General features: G+C 61.2%; 9 protein-coding genes across 9 annotated transcripts; 4 read left to right on the forward strand and 5 right to left on the reverse strand.

The window, feature by feature from the left end:
* Positions 1-626: 626 nt before the first annotated feature.
* On the forward strand, positions 627-2,313 carry PRS4 (ribose phosphate diphosphokinase subunit prs4; the record flags this gene model as incomplete). Its single annotated transcript, XM_069351495.1, has 5 exons — positions 627-663; positions 714-753; positions 1,090-1,253; positions 1,441-1,543; positions 1,590-2,313. The coding sequence occupies 5 exons, from the start codon at positions 627-629 to the stop codon at positions 2,311-2,313; spliced, it is 1,068 nt and encodes a 355-aa protein (XP_069211881.1).
* Positions 2,314-2,526: 213 nt separating this feature from the next.
* Positions 2,527-3,527, reverse strand: Q8F55_002929 (uncharacterized protein; the record flags this gene model as incomplete). The annotated part of the gene is made up of 8 exons (XM_069351496.1): positions 2,527-2,561; positions 2,600-2,680; positions 2,718-2,877; positions 2,914-3,071; positions 3,131-3,144; positions 3,188-3,254; positions 3,293-3,307; positions 3,485-3,527. The coding sequence occupies 8 exons, from the start codon at positions 3,525-3,527 to the stop codon at positions 2,527-2,529; spliced, it is 573 nt and encodes a 190-aa protein (XP_069211882.1).
* Positions 3,528-4,197: 670 nt separating this feature from the next.
* Positions 4,198-5,826, forward strand: GSH2 (Glutathione synthetase; the record flags this gene model as incomplete). Its single annotated transcript, XM_069351497.1, has 3 exons — positions 4,198-4,563; positions 4,599-5,754; positions 5,792-5,826. The coding sequence occupies 3 exons, from the start codon at positions 4,198-4,200 to the stop codon at positions 5,824-5,826; spliced, it is 1,557 nt and encodes a 518-aa protein (XP_069211883.1).
* Positions 5,827-5,967: 141 nt separating this feature from the next.
* Positions 5,968-6,492, reverse strand: Q8F55_002931 (uncharacterized protein; the record flags this gene model as incomplete). The annotated part of the gene is made up of 1 exon (XM_069351498.1): positions 5,968-6,492. The coding sequence occupies one exon, from the start codon at positions 6,490-6,492 to the stop codon at positions 5,968-5,970; it is 525 nt and encodes a 174-aa protein (XP_069211884.1).
* Positions 6,493-7,578: 1,086 nt separating this feature from the next.
* On the reverse strand, positions 7,579-8,763 carry Q8F55_002932 (uncharacterized protein; the record flags this gene model as incomplete). The annotated part of the gene is made up of 4 exons (XM_069351499.1): positions 7,579-7,711; positions 7,760-8,262; positions 8,406-8,564; positions 8,614-8,763. The coding sequence occupies 4 exons, from the start codon at positions 8,761-8,763 to the stop codon at positions 7,579-7,581; spliced, it is 945 nt and encodes a 314-aa protein (XP_069211885.1).
* A 4,955-nt stretch (positions 8,764-13,718) lies between these two features.
* On the reverse strand, positions 13,719-13,934 carry Q8F55_002933 (uncharacterized protein; the record flags this gene model as incomplete). Its single annotated transcript, XM_069351500.1, has 1 exon — positions 13,719-13,934. One exon carries the CDS (start codon positions 13,932-13,934, stop codon positions 13,719-13,721), a length of 216 nt encoding a protein of 71 aa, XP_069211886.1.
* Positions 13,935-15,397: 1,463 nt separating this feature from the next.
* On the reverse strand, positions 15,398-15,631 carry Q8F55_002934 (uncharacterized protein; the record flags this gene model as incomplete). Its single annotated transcript, XM_069351501.1, has 1 exon — positions 15,398-15,631. The coding sequence occupies one exon, from the start codon at positions 15,629-15,631 to the stop codon at positions 15,398-15,400; it is 234 nt and encodes a 77-aa protein (XP_069211887.1).
* Positions 15,632-16,108: 477 nt separating this feature from the next.
* On the forward strand, positions 16,109-17,685 carry Q8F55_002935 (uncharacterized protein; the record flags this gene model as incomplete). The annotated part of the gene is made up of 2 exons (XM_069351502.1): positions 16,109-16,183; positions 16,228-17,685. 2 exons carry the CDS (start codon positions 16,109-16,111, stop codon positions 17,683-17,685), a joined length of 1,533 nt encoding a protein of 510 aa, XP_069211888.1.
* A 905-nt stretch (positions 17,686-18,590) lies between these two features.
* Q8F55_002936 (uncharacterized protein) lies at positions 18,591-20,278 on the forward strand (the record flags this gene model as incomplete). The annotated part of the gene is made up of 6 exons (XM_069351503.1): positions 18,591-18,681; positions 18,714-18,889; positions 18,986-19,514; positions 19,633-19,684; positions 19,732-19,976; positions 20,019-20,278. The coding sequence occupies 6 exons, from the start codon at positions 18,591-18,593 to the stop codon at positions 20,276-20,278; spliced, it is 1,353 nt and encodes a 450-aa protein (XP_069211889.1).
* Between the last annotated feature and the right edge of the window lie 600 nt (positions 20,279-20,878).

A 20,878-nucleotide genomic window follows, 5' to 3' on the forward strand; every position in this document is an offset into this window, starting at 1 on the left:
GAGGGCTGGGCTGCAGGTCTGGCGCGCGACAGCGACGCCACGCCACGCGCCGCCAACCCAACATTTACTGATACCAACAAAGTCCACATCATTCGTGCTGACTTTTTCATCAATCCTCGATGACGCAGTACAACGCCGTGGCACTGAAAATTTCGACGCGTCTGGGCCAACTGCCAGTGACGACGAACACTCGACTTTCAAATTGAAATTAGAAATACGTGACGGCGATTTTGTAATTGACAGTGACGGTCGTCATTTGTCGGCTCGCTACTGCGTCTGACGGAAATGAGGCCGACGATTATTTGGGAGACCCCGCATAGACTCGGGCACCCGGCAGAGCCACAGCCAGCTCCGCCCAGCCCAGCGACGCCGCCGCCTGCACCACCACCACTGGAATTCTTTTCTACAAACCCCTCTCCACTTTCACCCACACCAAACCACCCCACTCTCTATCAGGCGACGCCGACCACCTCGGTGTGTGATCATCACCCACTTGCGCTTGCGCATCACCCCCTACTACCCACAACCACCACTCATCAACCGGCGAATCCGCGTGTCACGAGCTCGCTCCCAGCCCATCGCACACCTACCTACGCCCCGAACCGGACCCAATCACCACTGCCGAAATGCACCAGAAGGGCAACTCGATCCGTCTCCTCACGGGTGCGCATGACAGCCCAAGAACAAGAACTGGTTTCTGACCACGAGCGCAGGCAACGCCCACCCCAAGCTCGCCGAGGCCGTCGCTGCACGGTGAGTCGTCGTGCAACCCACCCACCACGGCCAAGACGGGCGATGGGAGGCAAGCCAGGCAGAATCGCGTCGAAACGGCGCTAGGAGCCGTCTTGACCGCGTTCCCCGATGGCGAGATGCCAAGTCGAGTGCACAAACGTGTGCTCGACGCGCTCGTCGCTGTCGTGCTCTTGTTCCCAGCCGCCGTCGTGGATGCTGGATGCAAACCTGGCAAAAGCATCAGTCGCTGACGCTCGGTTCCCCTCACGCGATGTGCATCCCGACATTACATTGGCTCGCTTGATCGCGTCTCAAAATAATCCATCCGCACGTCAAACTCCCACTCGACACTCACAGCCTCGGCATCCCGCTCACGCCGTGCCATGTGTCCAAGTTCTTGTCGCTCGAGACGAGCGTCCAGATCCACCAGTCGGTCCGTGACGAGGATGTCTTCATTCTCCAGAGCCCCTCGCCCCCCGATATCAACGACCACATCATGGAGCTGTTGATTCTCATCTCGGGTGAGTGTGATGGATTTGGGGGCGCAGAGCATAGCAAATCCAGCCGCCGGAGGTATGCACTGGCAGCTCCGACCAGCCTTATCGCACTGGGAAGGCCCGGCAACCGCCCACCCTTGGGTGTTGGAGCTACCGCTGGCAGGCCCATCCCAGCCTGCAACAATTACCTGGCCACCGCTAACTCGCGCAGCGTGCAAGACTGCCTCGGCCAAGCGTATCACCGCCGTGATCCCCTGCTACCCCTATGCCCGCCAGGACAAGAAGGACAAGTCGCGCGCTCCCATCACCGCCAAGTGAGCTGATCAGTACCAATCGGCTGAGGCCCAGCTAACCGCCCAGGCTCGTCGCCAACCTCCTTGCTGTCGCTGGCGCCGACCACGTTATCACGATGGACCTCCACGCCTCGCAGATCCAGGGCTTCTTCGACATCCCCGTCGACAACCTCTTCTCCGAGCCCAGCATGGTGCGCTACATCAAGCAGGAGATTCCCGACTGGCGCAACGCCATCATCGTCTCGCCCGATGCCGGTGGTGCCAAGCGCGCCACGGCCCTCGCCGACCAGCTCAACCTCGACTTTGCGCTGATCAACCGTAAGCGCAAGCGCGACGTGGCAAACACGTCGGTCCCCACTGTCCCTCCCACCCCCACGGGTTCGGACAATGGCAGCCACAACGGCGACGTTGAGGACGAGCACGACCACCAGCACGACGTGATGGAGCTGCTTGTCGGTGACGTCAAGGGCCGTGTTGCCATTCTCATCGACGACATGATCGACACTGGCCACACTGTCCGCCTCGCGTCGCAGGTCCTCACGCAGCACGGCGCTACCTCCGTCTACGCCGTCGTCTGCCACGGCCTCTTGTCCGAGACGACAATGGAGCAGATGAGGCAAGTGCCCCTCAAGAAGCTCATTGTCACAAACTCGATCGACCAGACCGACAGGCTAGCTGTCTCTGACGGTCTCATGGACATTGTCGACATTGCGCCCGTCATTGCAGAGTCGATCCGCAGGACTCACAACGGCGAGTCCATCTCGGCCCTCTTCAAGCCCGACTTCAACTAGGGCAAGACAATGGGCTTGTACCACCGAACCAACAAAACACAACATTCAACAAGAAGCGGTGGCCCCGCTGTGTACCATTTGTAAAGCCTGTTCTTTTGACGCTAAACCAATGCATTGCAATGGAGGAAGCTGGGTGTGTGCGAGATGATGTACATGGGATGGGGAGGATACAGTCTGATCGTAGTGAGGAGGGTGTGCTTGGCGCGACGTCGCTCACTTGCTGATGTCGAGGTCGTCCCAGTTCTCGGCTGTGTGGGTTAGATACAACTGGGAGACAGAAACCCACGAACGCCCAGCTGAGTCCGAAGTTCAGACTCGCTCTCGCCGCTCATTGAGCGCAGGTAGGACACGAGGAGCGAAACATTGTCTGAGTGGGTTAGCCACGAGTTTGGTTCGTCACCCACCAGTCCAGCGCTGCGAGGCAGCCTTGGCGACGTCGATGGCCTTCTTCTTGCGCTCGTACATGATGGGATCGGCGGCGCCGAACGCAGCGAGCTCGACCTTGAGGGAAGCCGACGTGGCCTGCACCTCGGCGAGAGAGGCGAGGAGCTTGCGGCGCTCGGCCTGGCGGGTCAGTACTGCGAGGGGGAAGCGACCCACAGTGTCCTCACGGCCCTTCTCGGCCGCCTTGAGCGCGACCTTGGCTTCCTTGATCTTGGCCTTGAGCGCCTCGGACTCGCTGGCGGCCTTGTCGAGCTGTGCTTGTTTCTCCTTGGTCAGGAGGGCTGGGTCAGTTACCCACCGCTGCACCAGCCGCGCTGGGGAAGGACCAGTAGTCTGGGGTGAGCTTGGGAACTTGAACCATGAGCAAGCTCACAGTTACTCGTGCCACTGGAGTACGTCAGCTCAGTCCTGGGTACCCAAGGGAGCTCACATCTTGTCAAAGATCACGAGGCTGTCGGAGACGAGCTCGTCGAGGATCTCCTTGACGCTCTGCTGGACTGGATGTGAGCTGGCACCCTTTGCTTCGGAAGCTCACCAATGCCCTTCTGCTCTGGGTGGGTTAGCTCCTTCGCGCCTTAGGGACCCACTCGGCGCATTCTTCTCGAGCTCCTTGAGGGTGTAGAACTCGGCCTGAGGTCAGCGTGCGCCGCCGGCCGTCGACCTGCAGATTCGTGGAAGAGCTCGAGCACTGCGTGGGTGAGCGCGCCCCACCACAGCGGACACCCACTCTTGGTCTTCTTCTCCTCGCGGCTGAGGCCTCGCTTGGACATGGTGGTGAGGGTGTGAGGGTGAGTGGGTCAGAGGGAGTCAATGGAGAGAGTAGGTGCGGGCAGAGTTAGATGGCAGGCGGATGGTGATGTGATGATGAGAGAGAGAGAGAGAGAGAGAGAGAGAGAGAGAGAGTGAGTGAGGGAAGGTGGTGCAGGCAGAGTTGAATGAGACGGAGGTGGGAGGGGGGAAGAGAAGTCGCGTCAACCATTCCACTGGGAGGGAAGACGGGGAAGACGAGGAAGACAAGGAAGGCGAGGAAGACGAGGAAGGTGGTCCGTGCGCGGCAACTCGAGATGGCGGCTCGCGGTCTTGGCAGCAGCGGTGAACATGCGCCGCCGGGCGTGCATGCGCGGCTGTGATTCTCATGGAGCATTACAGGTCGACGAGAGTCATGCTCCATCGTGCAGTGGGAGCGACGGGCGACCTCGTCGACTTGGACGACACGACCGAGCAACAAGTCATACGCGACAATGTTGACAAAGACGGGCTCCTCGGTTGTAGCCCGACCCAAATGACGCCAGGCACGGGTGATTATCCAGCACGTATTGCTTGCTCATCCCCGCGGCGCGCGGCGGCCAAAAGCCCTAAGAGAAAGAGTTGCATCATCGCGGCCATCACCCTCCCTCCACTTTTGCCTTTCTCCAACTCTCTTCCACCCACCACACCACCATGTCGCTCCCCGCCTGGCCGCCCAAGACGAGCGACGCGCAGCTCGCGTCGCTGCTCAACGAAGCATCAACCTACGCCCTCGCCCACGGCTTCACGCTCCTCCCGCCGCACCCCGCGTCCGGGGCGCCGCCTGCCCCGACGCACGCCATCGCCGCGCCGCTCTCGCTCTTCCCTACGCCGTTCCCGCGCGCCGAGTACACGCGCGCACGGGGGATCCAGCGCCTGTACAATGCGCTGTATGCGCGCATCGCGCTCGACTGGGCGTTCCTCGACGGCATCTTTGAGGAGGTGGCCAAGGTCGACGAGTTCCAGAAGGAGCTGTGGACGCGCTGGCGTGCTGTGAGGGAGGAGCTGCAGCGTGTGCAGGTGGGTACTCTGCAACTCAAAAGCTGACCCGCCAGCCTCTCCAGCTTGGCATCTTCCGCTCCGACTACCTGCTCCACGCGACGGGCAAGGAGACGGCGATCAAGCAGGTCGAGTTCAACACGATCGCGTCGTCGTTCGGCGCCCTGTCGCAGAAGGCGGGCGAGCTACACCGCTACCTCGCTGCGTCTGGCTCGTTCTTCGACGCTGCGCCGGAGCTCGCCGACGCGACCGCGTACCCCGACAACAAGAGCCTGGGGAACATTGCCGCTGGTCTTGCCGACGCATGGAAGGCGTACGGCAACCCGAACGCCATTGTGCTCGTCGTGACGCAGGACGGCGAGCGCAACATCTTTGACCAGCGGGCACTGCAGTACGAGCTCCAGGCGACGCACGGCATCAAGTCGATCAGGCACACGTTTGCCGAGCTCGACGTGCTGGCCAAGCACGGCGGCGACAAGCAGGCCCTGCTCGTCCCCAACCCGCTCACACCTAACGAGGCGCCCGCCGAGGTGGCGGTCATCTACTACCGTGCGGCTTACACCCCCAACGACTACACGACCGGCAAGGAGTGGGACACGCGCGTGTTCCTCGAGCGCTCGGCGGCGATTAAGTGCCCTTCGCTTGCGCTGCAGCTGGCGGGTGCCAAGAAGGTGCAGCAGATCCTCGCCGCGCCCGGGCAGCTCGAGGAGTTCCTGTTGAACCCTTCGCGACCTGATGTCGGCTTCGGCACCGGCGCAGGGACTCTGAAGCAGGCCGACATCGACGCACTGCGCGAGACGTTCACCGGGCTGTGGCCGCTCGACGACAGCGAGCTGGGCAAGGAGGCGCAGCAGCTGGCCAAGTCGCACCCCGAGCGCTTTGTGCTCAAGCCACAGCGCGAGGGCGGCGGCAACAACATCTACCGCGGCGACATCCCGCCGTACCTCGCCAATCTGGACGCCGAGAGCCGGCCAGGAGAGGCGCCCAAGCGCGAGGGCTACATCCTGATGGAGCTGATCACGCCGCCCGAGGATGTACACAACTGGCTGGTGCGCGGAGGCGAGGGCAAGCCGCGCCTGGCGGATGTCGTGTCCGAGCTGGGCGTGTACGGTGTGGCGCTGTTCGGCGACGCCAAGACCGTGGTGAACAAGGAGGCGGGGACGCTGCTGCGGACCAAGGGGCGCGAGAGTGACGAGGGTGGCGTGGCGATTGGTGGGTGCCGGAACGAGGTCGACACTAACCCACGCAGGAATCAGCTCGATCGACTCGCCGCTGCTGGTGTGATAGACATAGACAAGGGCATGGCATGCATGGGTGAAGTGAGCGTGTGGGTCGTCTACTGGTCTATAGTCTATGTGGGGGCTGCGGAGCGGTGGGCGCCAAGGCGGATCTTGCTAATGTCGTTCGGCATGTCGTGTCGAGCCATCAAGGCTTCGTCGCCACCACGCGCTTCATGAACACGCTCCCCACGCCGTCCTTGTAGCTCCCAAACGCAGGGCAGAACTCGTACCCCTCCGACGCGTAAAGCCTGCGCGCAGGCGTGAAAGCGTCCTCGACCCCCGTCTCGAGCCAGAGCGCGCGCGCGCCGCGTTCCCTCGCGGCAACCTCAAGAGAGCGCACGAGCGCGCGTCCTACCCCCCGGCCGCGCGCAGCAAGGGTCGTGCGCAAGCTCTTGACCTCGCAATCGCCCCCCGGGAGCCCCTTGAGCGCGACCATGCCGAGCAGGTCCTCGCCGTCCCACGCCGTGTAGAGGGCCACTCCGTCGCTGGCGAGCGCGGCCGCGTCGAACGCGTGCACGTTGGCCGGGTCGTCGGTGACCGCGTGCATGTCGGCCAGGTGCTCGCGGATGAGGGCGAGGACGCGCGGGTCGGTTAGGGGGTCGCGCTGGATTCGGAGGGGGGCCGCGGGGGCGGGGGAGGAGGCGTGCGAGGGGGCCGGGTCGAGCGTCATTGTGTCGTGGGGAGGGCTCGAGGGGGAGGGGGTGGGGGAAGAGAGGAGGAGGGGGGAGGGAGAAGAGAGGAGAGGGGGAGAGGAGCTGGGATGGTGGAGCCGAGTCGTGAGTCGAGCCGAGTCGACAAATATCGACGCCGCGGCGCAAATACTCGACATCGCAGATTCAGGCGCACGCCAATGCCGATCTCGCGGAGCTCCGGTGTTACGTAACGGTGCCGACCTCGTGGCGAGCGCGGGCATGATGATGGGGAGCGGGAGCGGGGCGCGCCGCAGCGCGTGCGAGATGCATGCAGCATGCGAGGATGGATGCTGTGGGCCGCGGTCTGTCCTGTGGGTGATGCTCTGAGATGGACACCACAGCACAGGCCCCAGCCTGGAGCCAAACAGTGGCGACTGGCCAGACGAGGCAGCGGCGCAGGCCGCAGTGGCGGGCATGTGCGCTCTGCATCTGCCTCTACAGCCAGATCCCAGCTATCCCAGAGGCCAGAGACACTTGGTCGTGTGAGGTATGCCTGGGCGATCAGTTCCCACTCGTCGACCTGCGAGCCACTGTTAGGCCGCCCTGCTCACCTCGTGTGGATCTGTGGGCGGCTCGTGGGACAGGTGCTGTTCGTGGTGGGCGCGAGCCGTGCTAGCCGTGCTTGTTTGCACGCGTATCGTGGTTCCAGCTAGAGCCAAGTGGGCAGCACGAGTGATCGAGAGCCCAGAGTGCTCTGTCTCGGCATATCTCGTGTCTTGATGTCTCACAGGTCGCACCTGCCTCAAGCAGCGACCCGTTCCCCAATGGAGTGCTTGGCGGATTGACACACTCAGATCCAGTCTGTTGGCTACACGTCTGCAAGAAGCGACCCCGTGCCCGCCACACTTCCCCCCCTCGCCCCGTACCAAGTAACTGTCCTTGCATAACACAAATTACGGTACCGTGACACTAGAGTACCCAAACATGAATGACGACCTCAGTGTTTCTAGAGGCACGCGGTGGCGCGAATATAGAGCGCAGTTGCGGCGTGAGCGCGATGGAGGGAAGAATGCGAGGAAGAGGAGGGGCATGAAGCAGCATTAGGGGGGTCGGGAGGGAGAGATCTACGCCTCGATCGACAGCGTGCGGTAGCAAGCGCCGTTCTCGAGCGTGTAGCCACTCATGCAGCGCAGCACGGCGCATTCGCCGCGGAAGCATCCCACAGCGTGGCGGTCGACACCCTCAATCGCGGTGCAGCTGAGGCGGGTTAGTCAATCCAGAGTGCCAAAGGCGCATTCAACTCACTCAATGCCAATGGTTCCAGTGCCGTTGATACGGTAGTGGCCGTACTTGCATCCGCCGCACGACTCGAGCTCGTGGGCGACGTTGAGGCACTCGTAGCCGTCGGTGATATCAGGCGAGACGTTGCAGGCGGCACGTCCAGGAGGGCAGTAGGGGTTGGCGGCCATGAGCTGCTGGTGGTTCCTCCTGTCCTGGATCACACGACGACGGGCCTGGCCGGTAGCCGACAGCGGGTGGCTGAAGAGGTAGGGGTTGCTAGAAGTGCAAGTGGCTCCCTGGCTCATGGTCGGGAGGTTGTTGAGACACTTGCACGTCCAGATGCCAAGAAGACCAGTGAGCAGAGTGCCCGGAGTGGCCAGAACGTGGAGGTAGTTGGCACAGAAGGAGAAGCAATCCTGCAAGCTGCCCGACAGGGTCTGCGGGTTGGAAACGTCGGCGGGGTTGAGGGTCACAGTTCCGCCGTTGTTGCAGCCGGCGTTGACAAACGTCGTCTGAAGGTCGTACATCTGCAAGGTCAGTACACCAAGCAGCGCCAGAGAGGTCAAGGCGATTGAGGGGACATGAGGGGGAGGAAACAGGAGACTGGGTGTAGGGAAGACCCGAGACGGCGGCGAGGGAAGACAAGCCGGAGGCGACCACGAAGACTTACGTGGAATTGACCCAGTCCAGAGCAAGTAGTCTGACTGCCGACGGTTGGGCTCAAGCCGAGGGACGTAATATGAAGGGCGGAACAGAAGCAGTTTGGCTGAAGAGGGAAGGGGGTGGTAGAGTAGAAGGCGTAGAGATTGTTTTGGCCAAAGCAGTAGTTCTGGAGAACGGTCAGTGCCGAGCACGGGGTAGAGCAAGAGTCAACGCACCCGACAAAGCCCAGCGTTGGCGACATTGGTGAAGAGGCTGAACGAGAGCGAAGCACTGAGGAGGTAGCAACCAACAAAGGTCGAACTCTGGGCCAGGGCGATGCTGGCGGCAGAGAGTGCCGCGGTGATGAATAGGAGGGGGCTTCTCATGGCGAGCGGGTGATGCCAGGTGACTGGAGTAGGGGGACGACGGAGAGAAGGAGAGGAGAAGGGTGGGTACTAGTGCACAGGTGAAGAGAGGATGGGTGAAAGGAATGGACAGGTAAAGGTGATGAAGAGAAGACAAGGTCGAGATGAGATGGCCTACTTATGGGGGAAGAGGGTACATAGAGGACGGGTGAGTAAGACGAGTAGAGGCGGGAGCATAAGGAAGGCGAGGAAGACACAACAAGGCAACAAACACACAGCGAGCGAGTGGGCGCGGGCGGTGGGCACGGCGCGGCGGCGGCGCCGGCGGATAAGCAGAGGAAGACGAGACGAGGCAAGACGAGGAAGGAAGACAGAGGGGCGCAACAGACCAAGGCCGCGGCCGGCGGGGTGGAGGTCTGTGCGTCAGTGTCAGTCGCCAACAACAACCCTGGACTGCAAGCTCGACGCATTTGCTCTTGGGTGTTTACACGATTGACCTGATTGTGTCCATGTGCCTCGCCTTGTATCAGTCTGTTCACAAGGTACGCAGGTAGGTAGGCAGGCAGCAAGACCGAGGCATGCATCGTTCGGAGGTCCACCGACAGCCTGGTGCAGCGCTGCATCACAAGCGCCACATCCAGCAGCTCGACTCTTGAACACGCGCCGCACACTGCCCCCGCGCGGCCCCAGATCCAATCAGTTTGATTTTGCGTCAGTCATTCAAGGAGCGCCCGACATGGCACCGCGTACCGCAGGGTCCCGGAACACTGGTACGCTCGGCGCAGTGAACCCAAAACCGGCGTCAGGGACCACATGTCCATTCCGACTCTGGACGACCCAGCCGGATTCATGGTGATACAAATAGAAGGGGAACGAGAACGACTTGTCCGTGCCTGCCCTGGCCGCCCGGGGACGTGCATCCAGAGATAAGCAGACCGGGCATTAGGCTAGTCCGGATCAATTGGGTGGCGGCGCCACCGCGAGTGCGTCATACCTCGACGTCGATTATCGAGTATGGGCGAGGCGCCTGGACCACACCCTCGGATCTATACATGACAAGGAACGCAAGGCCGCGGGGGTGGGCAGATGCGGCTGGCTTGGGTCGAGGGACTGACCCTCGCTCACGCGTGTCACTCACTGCCTGGCCCATGTGCCCCAGCCCCAGACCTGGAACAGCCATTCACTCTCGTTACGGTGATTGCAACCCCGTTGTATTCAGAGACATACGTATGTGCCCAACCCAGTGCCTATAGATGCATCACGGATCTACACAGCAGCATGCACGCATTCAGCCCAGCCAATTCAGTTGGACGGGTGACGGGTTGTCGTCGAGAGGCCCAGCTATTCGCCCCTCCTCTAGCTCGGGGATTTGGGTTGTTTGTAGAACACGACGTTGTCGCGGACAGACCTGCTGTCGATCTTTCCTGGCCGCATCTGCCTCACCCAATGAGTGAGCGGCTTGGGTGTGTCAGCGCGCCCATGACCCACCGGGTCGCGGGGTGGCATAGCTTTCGGAGCAAGCCTGTGCCTCGGCTGCACGCCTCGGCAAGCCATATCCGACAAGACTAAGAACATTCCAAACACTTTCAAATTCGGTAGTATCGCGCATACAGTAGCTCGAGCGGATGCGCCACAGGCGTCCCATTCCGCCGCAGGAAGCCAGGATGTTGGCGTTCGTCCACATAGTAGACACCGCAAGCCTTACGCTCCTGGCTGTGTATCCATATTGCTGGGCGAGCCCGCGCAGTAGAGGGCCGGGTCTGCAATCCCGCACGCGGCGGAAGTTCCCACCCAAGCCTTTGCTTTTCAGGGCATTTCCCCGCCACATGCGCAGCATGCCTTGGAGATCAATGTTGGCTTGCTCGTAGGATGGGTGCCCCCCGCGAGGCGCATTCCGGCAGCTCATCGGGGATCGGTCGCCGCAGCGTGTATACTGTCCGTCGGTATTCCGTTGCGCGATCAGCATACACTGGTTAGCACTGAGCTGCATGCAGGCTGCAGGCTACCAACGCCACGCGGGACACCCTGCACACCCAATCAACAAGCATCGGGGTATGGTTTCTTATTCTATGGCCAAGGCACGATTCGGCGCAAAGCCTTGTGCAGGAACGATACCAGCAGACGGCTGGATTCGCGTGCTGAATCTCGCAACCCGACGTGGGCGAGTTGGACTTGTGCAGACCCGAAGCAGTTTGTGGTTGTTGTGGCGTGAGGAACCGCACCTAGAGTTGAACCCAGAATCACAGGGCCGACTCGCCACAGGCATCTCAAACACCGATACCGCCGGTGACTCACATCTATTGAGTCGCCTCGAAACTGAGTTGGTCGTGCATCAGGCCGCTCGACAAGACACACATATGTATCGGTGTTTGTGAGACGCCAAGCCGTACTGGCCTTTAATTGTCCTCACATCATCGTGTGTACAACACAACACAACGAGCATGAACACAATCGCCGAGCCGAACAGTGCAACAATAAAGACGGGCAAACCCAAACAAAGAGGGCCACGCCCCCGCGCAACTGTGAAGCGCATAGGCTCGTGGCCCTCAAAACAGACCTTGGCACAACAACGCGCTCAGGACTTCCCAGCGCCGCCGACATAACCAGTTACGCCCCGCAGCACCCATACACCAAGGGCTTCGCAGTGATCTCCTGTGTGGCGACGACCCAACAGCCGCCGCGGCCCGAAGTAAAACATATCGAGCTGTCTCAGGTACCAACCACTGGCATGGCCACAGACTCGGCAGGTAGGCGCGAATGCCAGGCGGCCCTGCGCCGTCCCTCCGAAGTGGTCGGAGACGCAGTCGGGTGGGCACGCCGAAGTGCCACTGCCCGTGCCCACGGCGCCGCGGTGGTTCACTGTCTGCTCGCGTGGTAGCTGCCGGAGAAACTTCGGACCTGGGCACTCATTGTGGGGCGTCTCGTGGCGAGGTTGCTAGCGGCGGTGGGAGGAGTGGCTTGCCGGTCGCCACGTCAGCGGCAGAGGTGGAAGGACAAATGCAAGCGGTGATGGCGCGCGATTGAGACCGACCTGAAGGGGCTGACAGGAGATAGCGAACAGCTGCCAGGTGTTTCGAGGGAGGCCCGGAGGAGCGAACATCTCCGTGTGAGCTCCTCTGGACCCACAACCACCTGACTCCCATTCCCTGAGAGAGAGCTAGCACCCATCGACTACTCCCTCGCGCTCTCCTCACTCTCGCGCTCACCCTCACGTTCTCCTCACAGGCCACAATGAAACTCCTGCTCATGAGGTGTATTGTAGCATCATACATAGTTGCGTCGGCTCATATCTGAATTTGATTTGGCGAGATCTGAGCGATAGACGAAGTCATCATATCTAGCTCCAGCACTGCGGACCTTATGGGTGGATTGGGATCTGGGATCTGGCTCGGCGTTCTCCGCTACTTCAGCGCTCGACTCCCGCGGCTCCGGGAACCAGCAGATCACGTGGTGCATACCATTGTGCAGCGGGCCGCTCTGGACTGGGGGATGGTGGTATGTATCATGCTCTCGACTACAGCGTAAATGCCTCCGGGGGCCAATGGGCTCGTTCGGACGCCGGCCTGGCTGTGGGTTGGCTCTGGCTCGTGTCCACCTCCTGTTGGGATGGGGGAGCGTAGGACATCTCGAAAAGGAAGAGAGGTTTATGAATTAGAAGATCGCCCTACTTCGTTTGTTCTGCGCCGCTCCTGGGGCGGCAATGCTCCGACAATCTTGTCGGGGAGACGAGCGATGGTAACAATCCTGTCGATTTCGTCGGAAACCCCTGTCGTCCAGGAGCGAGACAGTATCTCTGCCACAGAGGGCCTCAGGTCTGTTGTAGGTAGGTAGTTGTGCTTGGGCCGGCCAAAGTGGTGGAGCTGGAATCTGCCCGGGACACCGCCACCACACCGCGTCACAGCATGCCTCAATCCCCCACCCTTCACGACGTCAGTACTGTACATATGCCTCGTGATTGCATATTCTAGACTGGTAGGGGGATGTATGATAGATGTACAGATGGCTGCGGGTGTCAGTGGGAGGGTCTCCAAAAGCAATGCAGTGGGTGCAGTCGGCTCACATAGATACGTGCTCAGTTCTCTCCACAACTGGAGGTTGGGGCCGTGCGGGCGTGGATGTGCGTGGCGCACGGCGGTTCTCAGCCAGCTGTGACAGCGTCAGCAGAGGCACCCTCTCAAGCACACACCTGTCGGGAACCTCCGGAGCTGCACCCGCCCCCTCAGCCGTCACTTCTTCCCCTTCCTATTCTTCCCCTGCACGACATTCCAACGGCCAGTCGCGCCGACCCATGGCTCGTGTTCCGTGTCGTCGTGGGTTTCCGGCTCGATTCTGCAAGCCAAGCCCTGTTGCGCATGTCATGGAGCTCGGCCTTGGAATAGACCCAGGAGGTGCGGGCGTCGCCGACCTTGCAGAGGGCTTCGTGGAACTGGCAGGCTCGGCGGGCGCGGGAGATGGTCATGTTGTCTGACAGGCGTTGATTCCGAGTGGTGGGGTTGGGGGTGATTTCTTGTGCGTGGCGGCTGTGAGCGCGGTTGAGGGTGTTGCGGCTGAGAGAGAAGCCGACGAGCGAGGGGTGGCAGTTATCCACACGCAGCGGCACCCCGGGGCTAGAAGATGATGAGCGCGAAGAGGGGAAAAGGGACGGCGGGCGTGACAGAATCCAATAAGACCGCCACATCTGCCTGTCAGTCCCACGGCCTTCCGTATCCTTGTACCACGCGAGTGCATGCACTGGTGAACCGGAGCGCTCTGGACTGGTAGAGGGACAATGAAATACATCAGGTAGATACAAATGTCTGCGGGCTCCAGAGTGGCCCAAGCGTGGTCGGGAGAGGTCCACCTAATGGCGTCCTTCAAACCTGCACACGAGGATTGGTCACAGTCACTCGCCGGCGCACTGAGAAAGGTCAGCGAAAGAGTACTGCGAAGTACATACCATAGGCTGCCCGCTCCAGCTGCCCCCACTCCCTCGGCCCTCACTTCTTGTTCTTGCCCCTGACGACCTGCGCCCATGACTTGGTCGCCACAAGAGTGTTATGCTGGGCCGAGGTGGTGGTTCCAGGATGAGCCGTCTTCAACCACTCCTTGACGCGCATGATAGATAGCTCAGCCTTGGTGTACTCCCAAGACTTCGTGGCGTCCTCGACCTGACGGAGCTTCTCGTAGAACTGCTCGGCGGGAGAGAGAAACATGGTTGGGTGGTACAGGTGTGGCTTGGGTTCGTCGTGCTGTGGTTGAAAGTCGGAGTAGTCGCCTGCGAGGGCGAGGTTGGAGAGTTGGTGGTTGGAAGAGACGACGAGCGAGGGGGAAATATGTGCATGTTTATTCAGCGAAGGGGTCGCCCAAGGGACAAAACAGAATCTGACGAGGTGATGAAGGCAACGGCGGGGGCGACAAAATCCATCACCCAGACGACAAAAGGGACTGGGTATGTGATCGCCATCTACCGTGCTGAGGTTGGGGACAGTGGTTGATAGGTATGCAGCGGTGGCGTCGTGGACCTGCCCTCGACGGGCCCACCACGGCGCGGCACAACTGTGTCAGTACCTCTCGCCGCCGGCGTCAGTGTGTATGTGCGGGTGGTTCGAGTGGTCTAGGCTAGGTGAAGCTCTAATGATACATGAATTATATGCAGTACTGAGGACAATGCTTAAATGCCTGCGGGTGTCAGCGTTACGGATGAGTGGGTGGAACGGCTCCACATGCTCAGCCTACTCTTCTTCACACTTGGGGGCGTGCAGCAGCTCGCGGGCAGGCTGTGGAAATGTTAGTGAAAGGCCCACTCTGACGAGACTGTGTACGTACCTGGGCTGGTGACCAGCTCCTGGGGCTACACTCGCTCCCTCAACTCTCACTCCTCCCACATCACAGACGCTGGAGCCTCCCACGGCCTGTGCTCGTTGTCTTCCGGCGGCACCTTGCTCCGCCAGTCACAGATCCCGTTTATGAACTGTTCGGTGTCTGTGACAAACCAGGATTGAGGCGTGCGGCCGTCCGGGACCTGGTCCAGGAGCGCCTTGAACTCGGCGGTATTGAGAGGAGGCTGAGAGACATTCGAGGTTGAGGGGGACATTTTGGGAAGTGGTGCTGTTTGGGAAGGATTCGTGGTTGGGAGTTGTGTTGTTGGAATTGAGGATGGTTGGGCGGGTGAGGTGAGAAGTTGCAGTTGAGAGAAGCGACGAACGAAGGGGGCGGTATTTATCCACACGCAGTGTCACCCCTGGGGCGAGAGTTTGACAAAGTGAAAGGAGACCGGGTGGGCGTGACAGAATCAGTCCAGCCAGGAGATGAAAGGGACTGTGGGCGGGGTTGTGGCTGTCCTCAATGCCGCCACCACACACACACCAAACTGACTGCCGCCTAGTCCCGCGGCCTCAGCCGCGTCAGTCGAGTGCAGATACAGGCGGATGATAGTGCTCCGAAGTGAGGAAGGAACTCTGATGCATGGTTGAGCTATGGACAACTTCCTACAGGTGCCAACGTTGGCAGTGCCGACGGAGCAGCTCCACGTACTCCGTGCGTCTACTGTACGGCGGGGCCAGGTGGGGGAGCAGAGAAGCTCGCGGGCAAGCTGTGGAAACGTCAACGATTGTCCACTCCGAAGCACCCCAGGCTGGTGAAATCCCGGAGCTTCACTCACCAGTGCTATCGTCCCTTACTGCTTGGCCTTCCCCTTCGGCGTCTTCCACCACCCCTTCGGGACCACCCAGGGTGTGTGCTCGGCGTTGCCCGGCTCCACCCTCTTGAGCCACTTCGTGACGCGGATGGTTCGCAGTTCGTCGTCGGTATGTGTCCAGGACTTGCGAGTGTCGTACTTCTGTCGGAGGACCTCGTAGAAGTCGTATGGGGTGGATGCGTAGGTGACGTTGTCTGCGGTAGTGGGGAACATTTTGGTGTCGGATAGGTGACTTGGTTGAAGTGTTGGGTAGAGGCTGTGGGGTTGACTTGAGGTGAGGCCGAGGAACTGGAGTTGAGAGAAATGGCCAGTGAGGGGGGAAGTATTTGTTCGTCAACTGAGCGGCACCACTGGAGTCAGAATCGGACGAGGTGTCGAAGGCGAGGACGGGCGTGACAGAAGCCAACGAGGCGGTGAAGGGGACTGATTGTTTGCTCACGTCCGCCCCGCGGGCGTCGTCGTCGCTGCCTCACCAACCCATTCTCGCATCCAAACAAGCCACCACACTAACAACACACACGTACTCTCCTCTGTGGCTTGCTGACATTTTGACGAGACAGCGAAGGCAAGCACTTCCACCCGTTGCCATCACTGGGGGGAGTATATGTATCCTGGCCTCCTCCCATTCTATCTTCTCTTTCCCATCCCTCCTCACCAGCACAACACACCCCTACCGACTCCTCTTCCAACATGCAGTTCCTCCACCAGTACGAGGACGAGGACTGGGTAGTCCTCGAGGAGGACTGGATCGTTCTCGACCCCAAGGTAAGTGGCGCCACAATCGCCACTTCTCGTGCTGACACTTGCAGGTGACCCCCGCTGGAACGACCCGTCTCAACAGCGGCAAGGCCTCCGCCAACAGTGGCCGCAGTGCTGGCAGCGGTGGGTCTGTACCCTCGACCAACCTCGCCCCCACCCAGTTCGAGCAGGTCCACATGGCCATGGTCGAGGCCATGGAGGACGAGATTCACACCGGGTCCTCGACCGGCCAGACCCTCGCCACTCGCCGTGGCATCACTATCAACCCTTTCCAGTACAAGACCAGCAACAACAACGGTCACAACGGTGCGATCACTGCACACAAGGCCTCCATCAATGTGGTCGACGCGGTGGTCGCCGGTCCCGTCAACAAGTCGCACCCCGTTGTCGCCCGCGGCATGTCGAGCATCGACTCAGCCCACCCCAAGCCTCACAAGGCGACGCCGCCTCGCTTCCTCAAGCTAGTCAACTCAATCAAGCACCTTCACCAGGTGTCTACCTCGACTCCTGCCCAGCTTGCCACTACTCCCACCCAGACGCCGACTCCAGTCCACGACCACACTCACCCCGACTTCGCGCTTCCCTCCTGGATTGACGGCCCGCCCACCACCCCCAGTGGCTGTGGTTGCCCTCAGTGCCACCTCCTGCCTCCCGGGATGTCTCCTACCCAGCAGGTCCACGACTACACCCAAGTCGAAAAGAAGGGTCCGTCTTGTTTCGGCGACCTGCCGCCTCATCCCGTCACCAAGGACTGCCATTGCATGGACTGCGTGCTCGTATGGCCACCTCCCGTTTTCATCTCCCGCTCCGCCTCTACCCATCGTCCTGGGGCAGACTTCACGATCAACATGTCCGGGTTCCATGCCCCCTCCTCGTCTGCCCAGTCTCCGCACAACTGCACCAACAGCTGCATCGCAGCCGGCTGTATGAGCAAGGCCGGTTCACCGATCCAAGCGACCGTGGAGGCGACCCACTCCTCCCTCGACGAGGTGTTCCAGGCCATCGGCATCTACTCGGCTTCGGACACCGCTTTTGGTGAGACGACGACCGCAGCCGCGCCGTCGACTGCCGCCAAGGAGAGCTACAAGGTTTTGTCCGAGACCCCAGAGTCTCGCAGCCTCCTCAAGTTCCTCTCGTCGCTTCTGTCAGGCAACCTGGATGAGGACTTGGTCGGCATGGGTGCCGGCCGCCATGGCCAGCCTGTCTCCTCGGTGTACCAGCTGTTCTCCAGCAAGGGCAAGACTGAGGCTGAGGACCAGTCGAAGGCCGGCAGCTCCACCAAGCAGACGACGAACGCCGCGCCCCAGTCTGTCGCTGTGATGAACGGCGACCAGTTGGTGTCCGAGACTGCCGAGTCTCACGGCCTCCCGACGTTTGCCTCGGGTGGATCGTTCGCGGACGCCGTCGAGGACTTCCTCAGCGGGTGCCGTGGCCTCCACGGCGAGCACATCACCTTTATGCACAAGAAGATCCTCCTCGCCCAGGGAAAGACGAGCGCCAAGCTCTAGTCCAAAGTGGCCGACCGCGACCAGCAGTGAAGTAAAGTGAGTGCCGAGCTTGGAGTTGAGTTGACCGCCACAGCCAAGTCAATGTGAGGGCAGCTTTGGTGGCGATGGGGCCGTGTAATCCGATTGCGTTGTGGTGCCTCGTGAATCGTCCGTTGTTTTGTCTCCAAGCTTTCGATACCGTGATGACTTGTACATATGCATTCTAGTTGTTTTCTGATTGATCGGGTTGACAAGAAGGGTCTGGCATTCGCGCAGTGGTCGGCGACTGAGGCGGACGAAGCGCGTGTCAGAGCCGTATGGGGAGTGTCTAAAGCGATCAGCAATGGGCTAGAAAGGTATTGTCTGCTTGTAGCAGCAATACAGTGGGTGAGTGGCAATTGAGACCTCGTATCGCAGTCAAGTACCGGTAGGTATGTAGCAGTGGTGCAGAGACGAGCCAACATGGCAGCCGCTGTCAAAACTGCCCCCGCGGTGCGAGGCCAACCTGGCACCACGACCCATCCATGCATCCCCTTGCCATCCAGCCTACCCAGAAGCGCTCCCCATATTTTTGGTGACGTTTTGGGGCGTCTACCCTTCATGGGAGTGTGCGGATTGTCGGTGGAGGAGGGGATGGCAGGCGCATTTTGTGTGCAACGAGGTCTTGGCACATCATCACCTGCCCCATCTGCGCGAATCCTCGCCGCACTGGCCTCGCGCACACTGCAGTGCTTGATACGCACGGAGGCACCAAACGAGTGAGAAGCGCTGGGAGTGGGCCCTGTGGAGGCCCAATACCAGCGAGTGGTCGCCCAACCTCTCGTTGACTCTTCACCCATCCCACCTGCCATTACCACCGCCCCTTCCACCCATCCCTTCACACTCCTCTCTCAACCAGTTCCACCACCCCGACCATACTAACCAGCATGGTCAACCTCAAGGAACTGTTCGGCGTCAAGAACACCCTCCGCCGCAAGGCGAAGGGTGGCGAGTCTCCTGCGGTTGAGGTCGTGGTGAGTGGGTGCGCGTCGACAGCGCTGACAGGATAGGCGAGCTCCAGCACTGCTGTCCAGCCTCGGTGGACGCACCTGGACCCGCTCAAGATGACCAGATCACCGAGCTCCTCACCCCGCCCACTCTCACTCCTCGTCACCTCCCACGCCTCGTGCACACCGCGCGCATGATCGAAGGTTCCAAGGACACAAGCACCGCCCCAGAGCCCGTCGTGAGTCCAACATTCCCACCCCTGTCACCCCCAGCTCTTCAACACCCCACCCTACCCGCACACACGCCACTTGAACCATCCCTGACCACACGACAGTACCTCCGAGCGGTCAAAATCACCTGGGACGCCTCCCCCAGCAGTGACGACCGCGCTCTCACCCCCAACACCCTGGGCGAGCTGAAGAACCTCGACCGCCCCTTCGTCGGCCCCCTCCATGCCGCTCTCACCGCCAACGCCTCGACTTACGAGGACATGGGGCTCCTCGCTGGTCCTGCCGAGCCCGCGATGACTGTCTTCGTCAGCGACGTCGTCCTGGGCAAGTTTCTCGCGCAAGGCCGCATCTGGTCGGCTTTCCAGGCGACTGGGAAGGTCCGAGACCACCGAGGTCGACGGGTTCGGCGCTCCCTTATCGCCAAGTTTGCCCTAGGCGAGAGCATCTTCTCGGGGCATGAACTGGCGCAGGAGGCAGGCGTATACCTCGGCGCGGCGCACGGTCTCCAGGGGTCGTTGGTACCGAGGCACCACGGAGTTTACTCCGCCGAGCAGGCGCACGTCTCCGGCGGTACATCCCGCATCTTCTGCGTCCTCATTGACGACGCGGGAGTCGACATGGGAGACAGGAAGGGTAAGGGGAGGGCAGACGGCTCGCGCGGTCCGGGAAGTCTTGCCTCGCGACTGTTCTTCCCAGGCGGCGAGAACTTCTCGCCGTCCGAGACACGTGGCATTCTGCACACTCGAGGCAGCCAACAGTATGAGGGACATGAAGGCGACCGAAACGCAAGCCAGACTGCCAAAGTGAGTGGACAGTGTTGCGGAAGGAGCTAGTCACTGACAAGGAACAGGGTCATGATCCTCAAGCGCTACCGGGCACTGCACGCGGCGGGCATCGTCCACAACGCCCCCAGCCCGAAGCACTGGCTGATGCCTCCTGGAGGCCCTGACCGCCTCCGGCTCATCGGCTTTGGGCGGGCTGACGTCCGACCGGACAGCGTGAGTGGGAGCGAGCACGCCGTCCAGGAATGGACGTACCATGCCATGCAGGAGCGGGCAACGGTCTGCGAGCTGGTCGGGCTTCCCTACGTCAAGAGTAAGCGTTGGCCAGATGTCTGTATCTTGCTAACGCTTCCAGCCTACGCGTGGGGCGGTGAGCTCGAGGAACTTGTGACCACCGCGCGGCGCTGGGTCCGACAGCATTCGGACCGGTGGAACACCAACCTCCCAGAGGCGTGGGACATGGCGCCGGCGCCCAAGCTGCCGGACCTGGACAAGCTCGGTGCCGACGGCGCGGCCGAGTGGGAGCGAGTGGTGCAGGCGCCACTTTTGCTCGGGCAGCTGTTCCGCACGTGGAAGAGCGGGGGCGAGGACGGCGCGCCGTGCTCGCAGCAGTGAAACCCGTACGCGGAGAGTGAGTCGAGTGAGCGAGGTCCCAGCTGACGTCAGACTTCTGCAAACGTCCCGCCGCGGCCGTCGAGGAGTACCGCGAGGTCCTCAGGGACTGCCCCGAGTGGCGCCGGCTCGACTTTGAGGACTGGTTGGTCGGGCCCGCGCTGGAGGGCGGTGACGAGGAGTAGTGGGCTGTGTCGGTGGGGGAAAATTTTGACATGACGGGCTGTTGTATGTACTACTGTATTTTGTATCATTAGTTCGTGTTGTCTCATCTATGTATGTACAGTACAATAGTGGTGTTGGTCTCGTACCATTGACGGGAGTGGCGGTGCTTGGAGAAAATGGCAAAAATTGTCAACGACAGGCCGAGCCTGCATGGGCCCAGCGGGCATGTCACGACCGTCTTCCCCCACGCATCATCCAAAACGCATCAACGACGCGTCGGTGGAGGCAGAGTCAGGCGACGCGCGCCGCGCGGAAATGGCGACACACCCCGCGGCGCGTCGCGACGCGGACGCGTCGCGTCGAGGAAGCAATCACTCGCCACTCGCACGAGGCGTCACGGGGCCTCGAGGCCGCATCCACACCGCCCCCATCACCTCT

The sequence above is a fragment of the Vanrija albida genome (assembly GCF_041260175.1).
Source record: "Vanrija albida strain AlHP1 chromosome Unknown contig_2, whole genome shotgun sequence".
NCBI lineage: Eukaryota > Fungi > Basidiomycota > Tremellomycetes > Trichosporonales > Trichosporonaceae > Vanrija > Vanrija albida.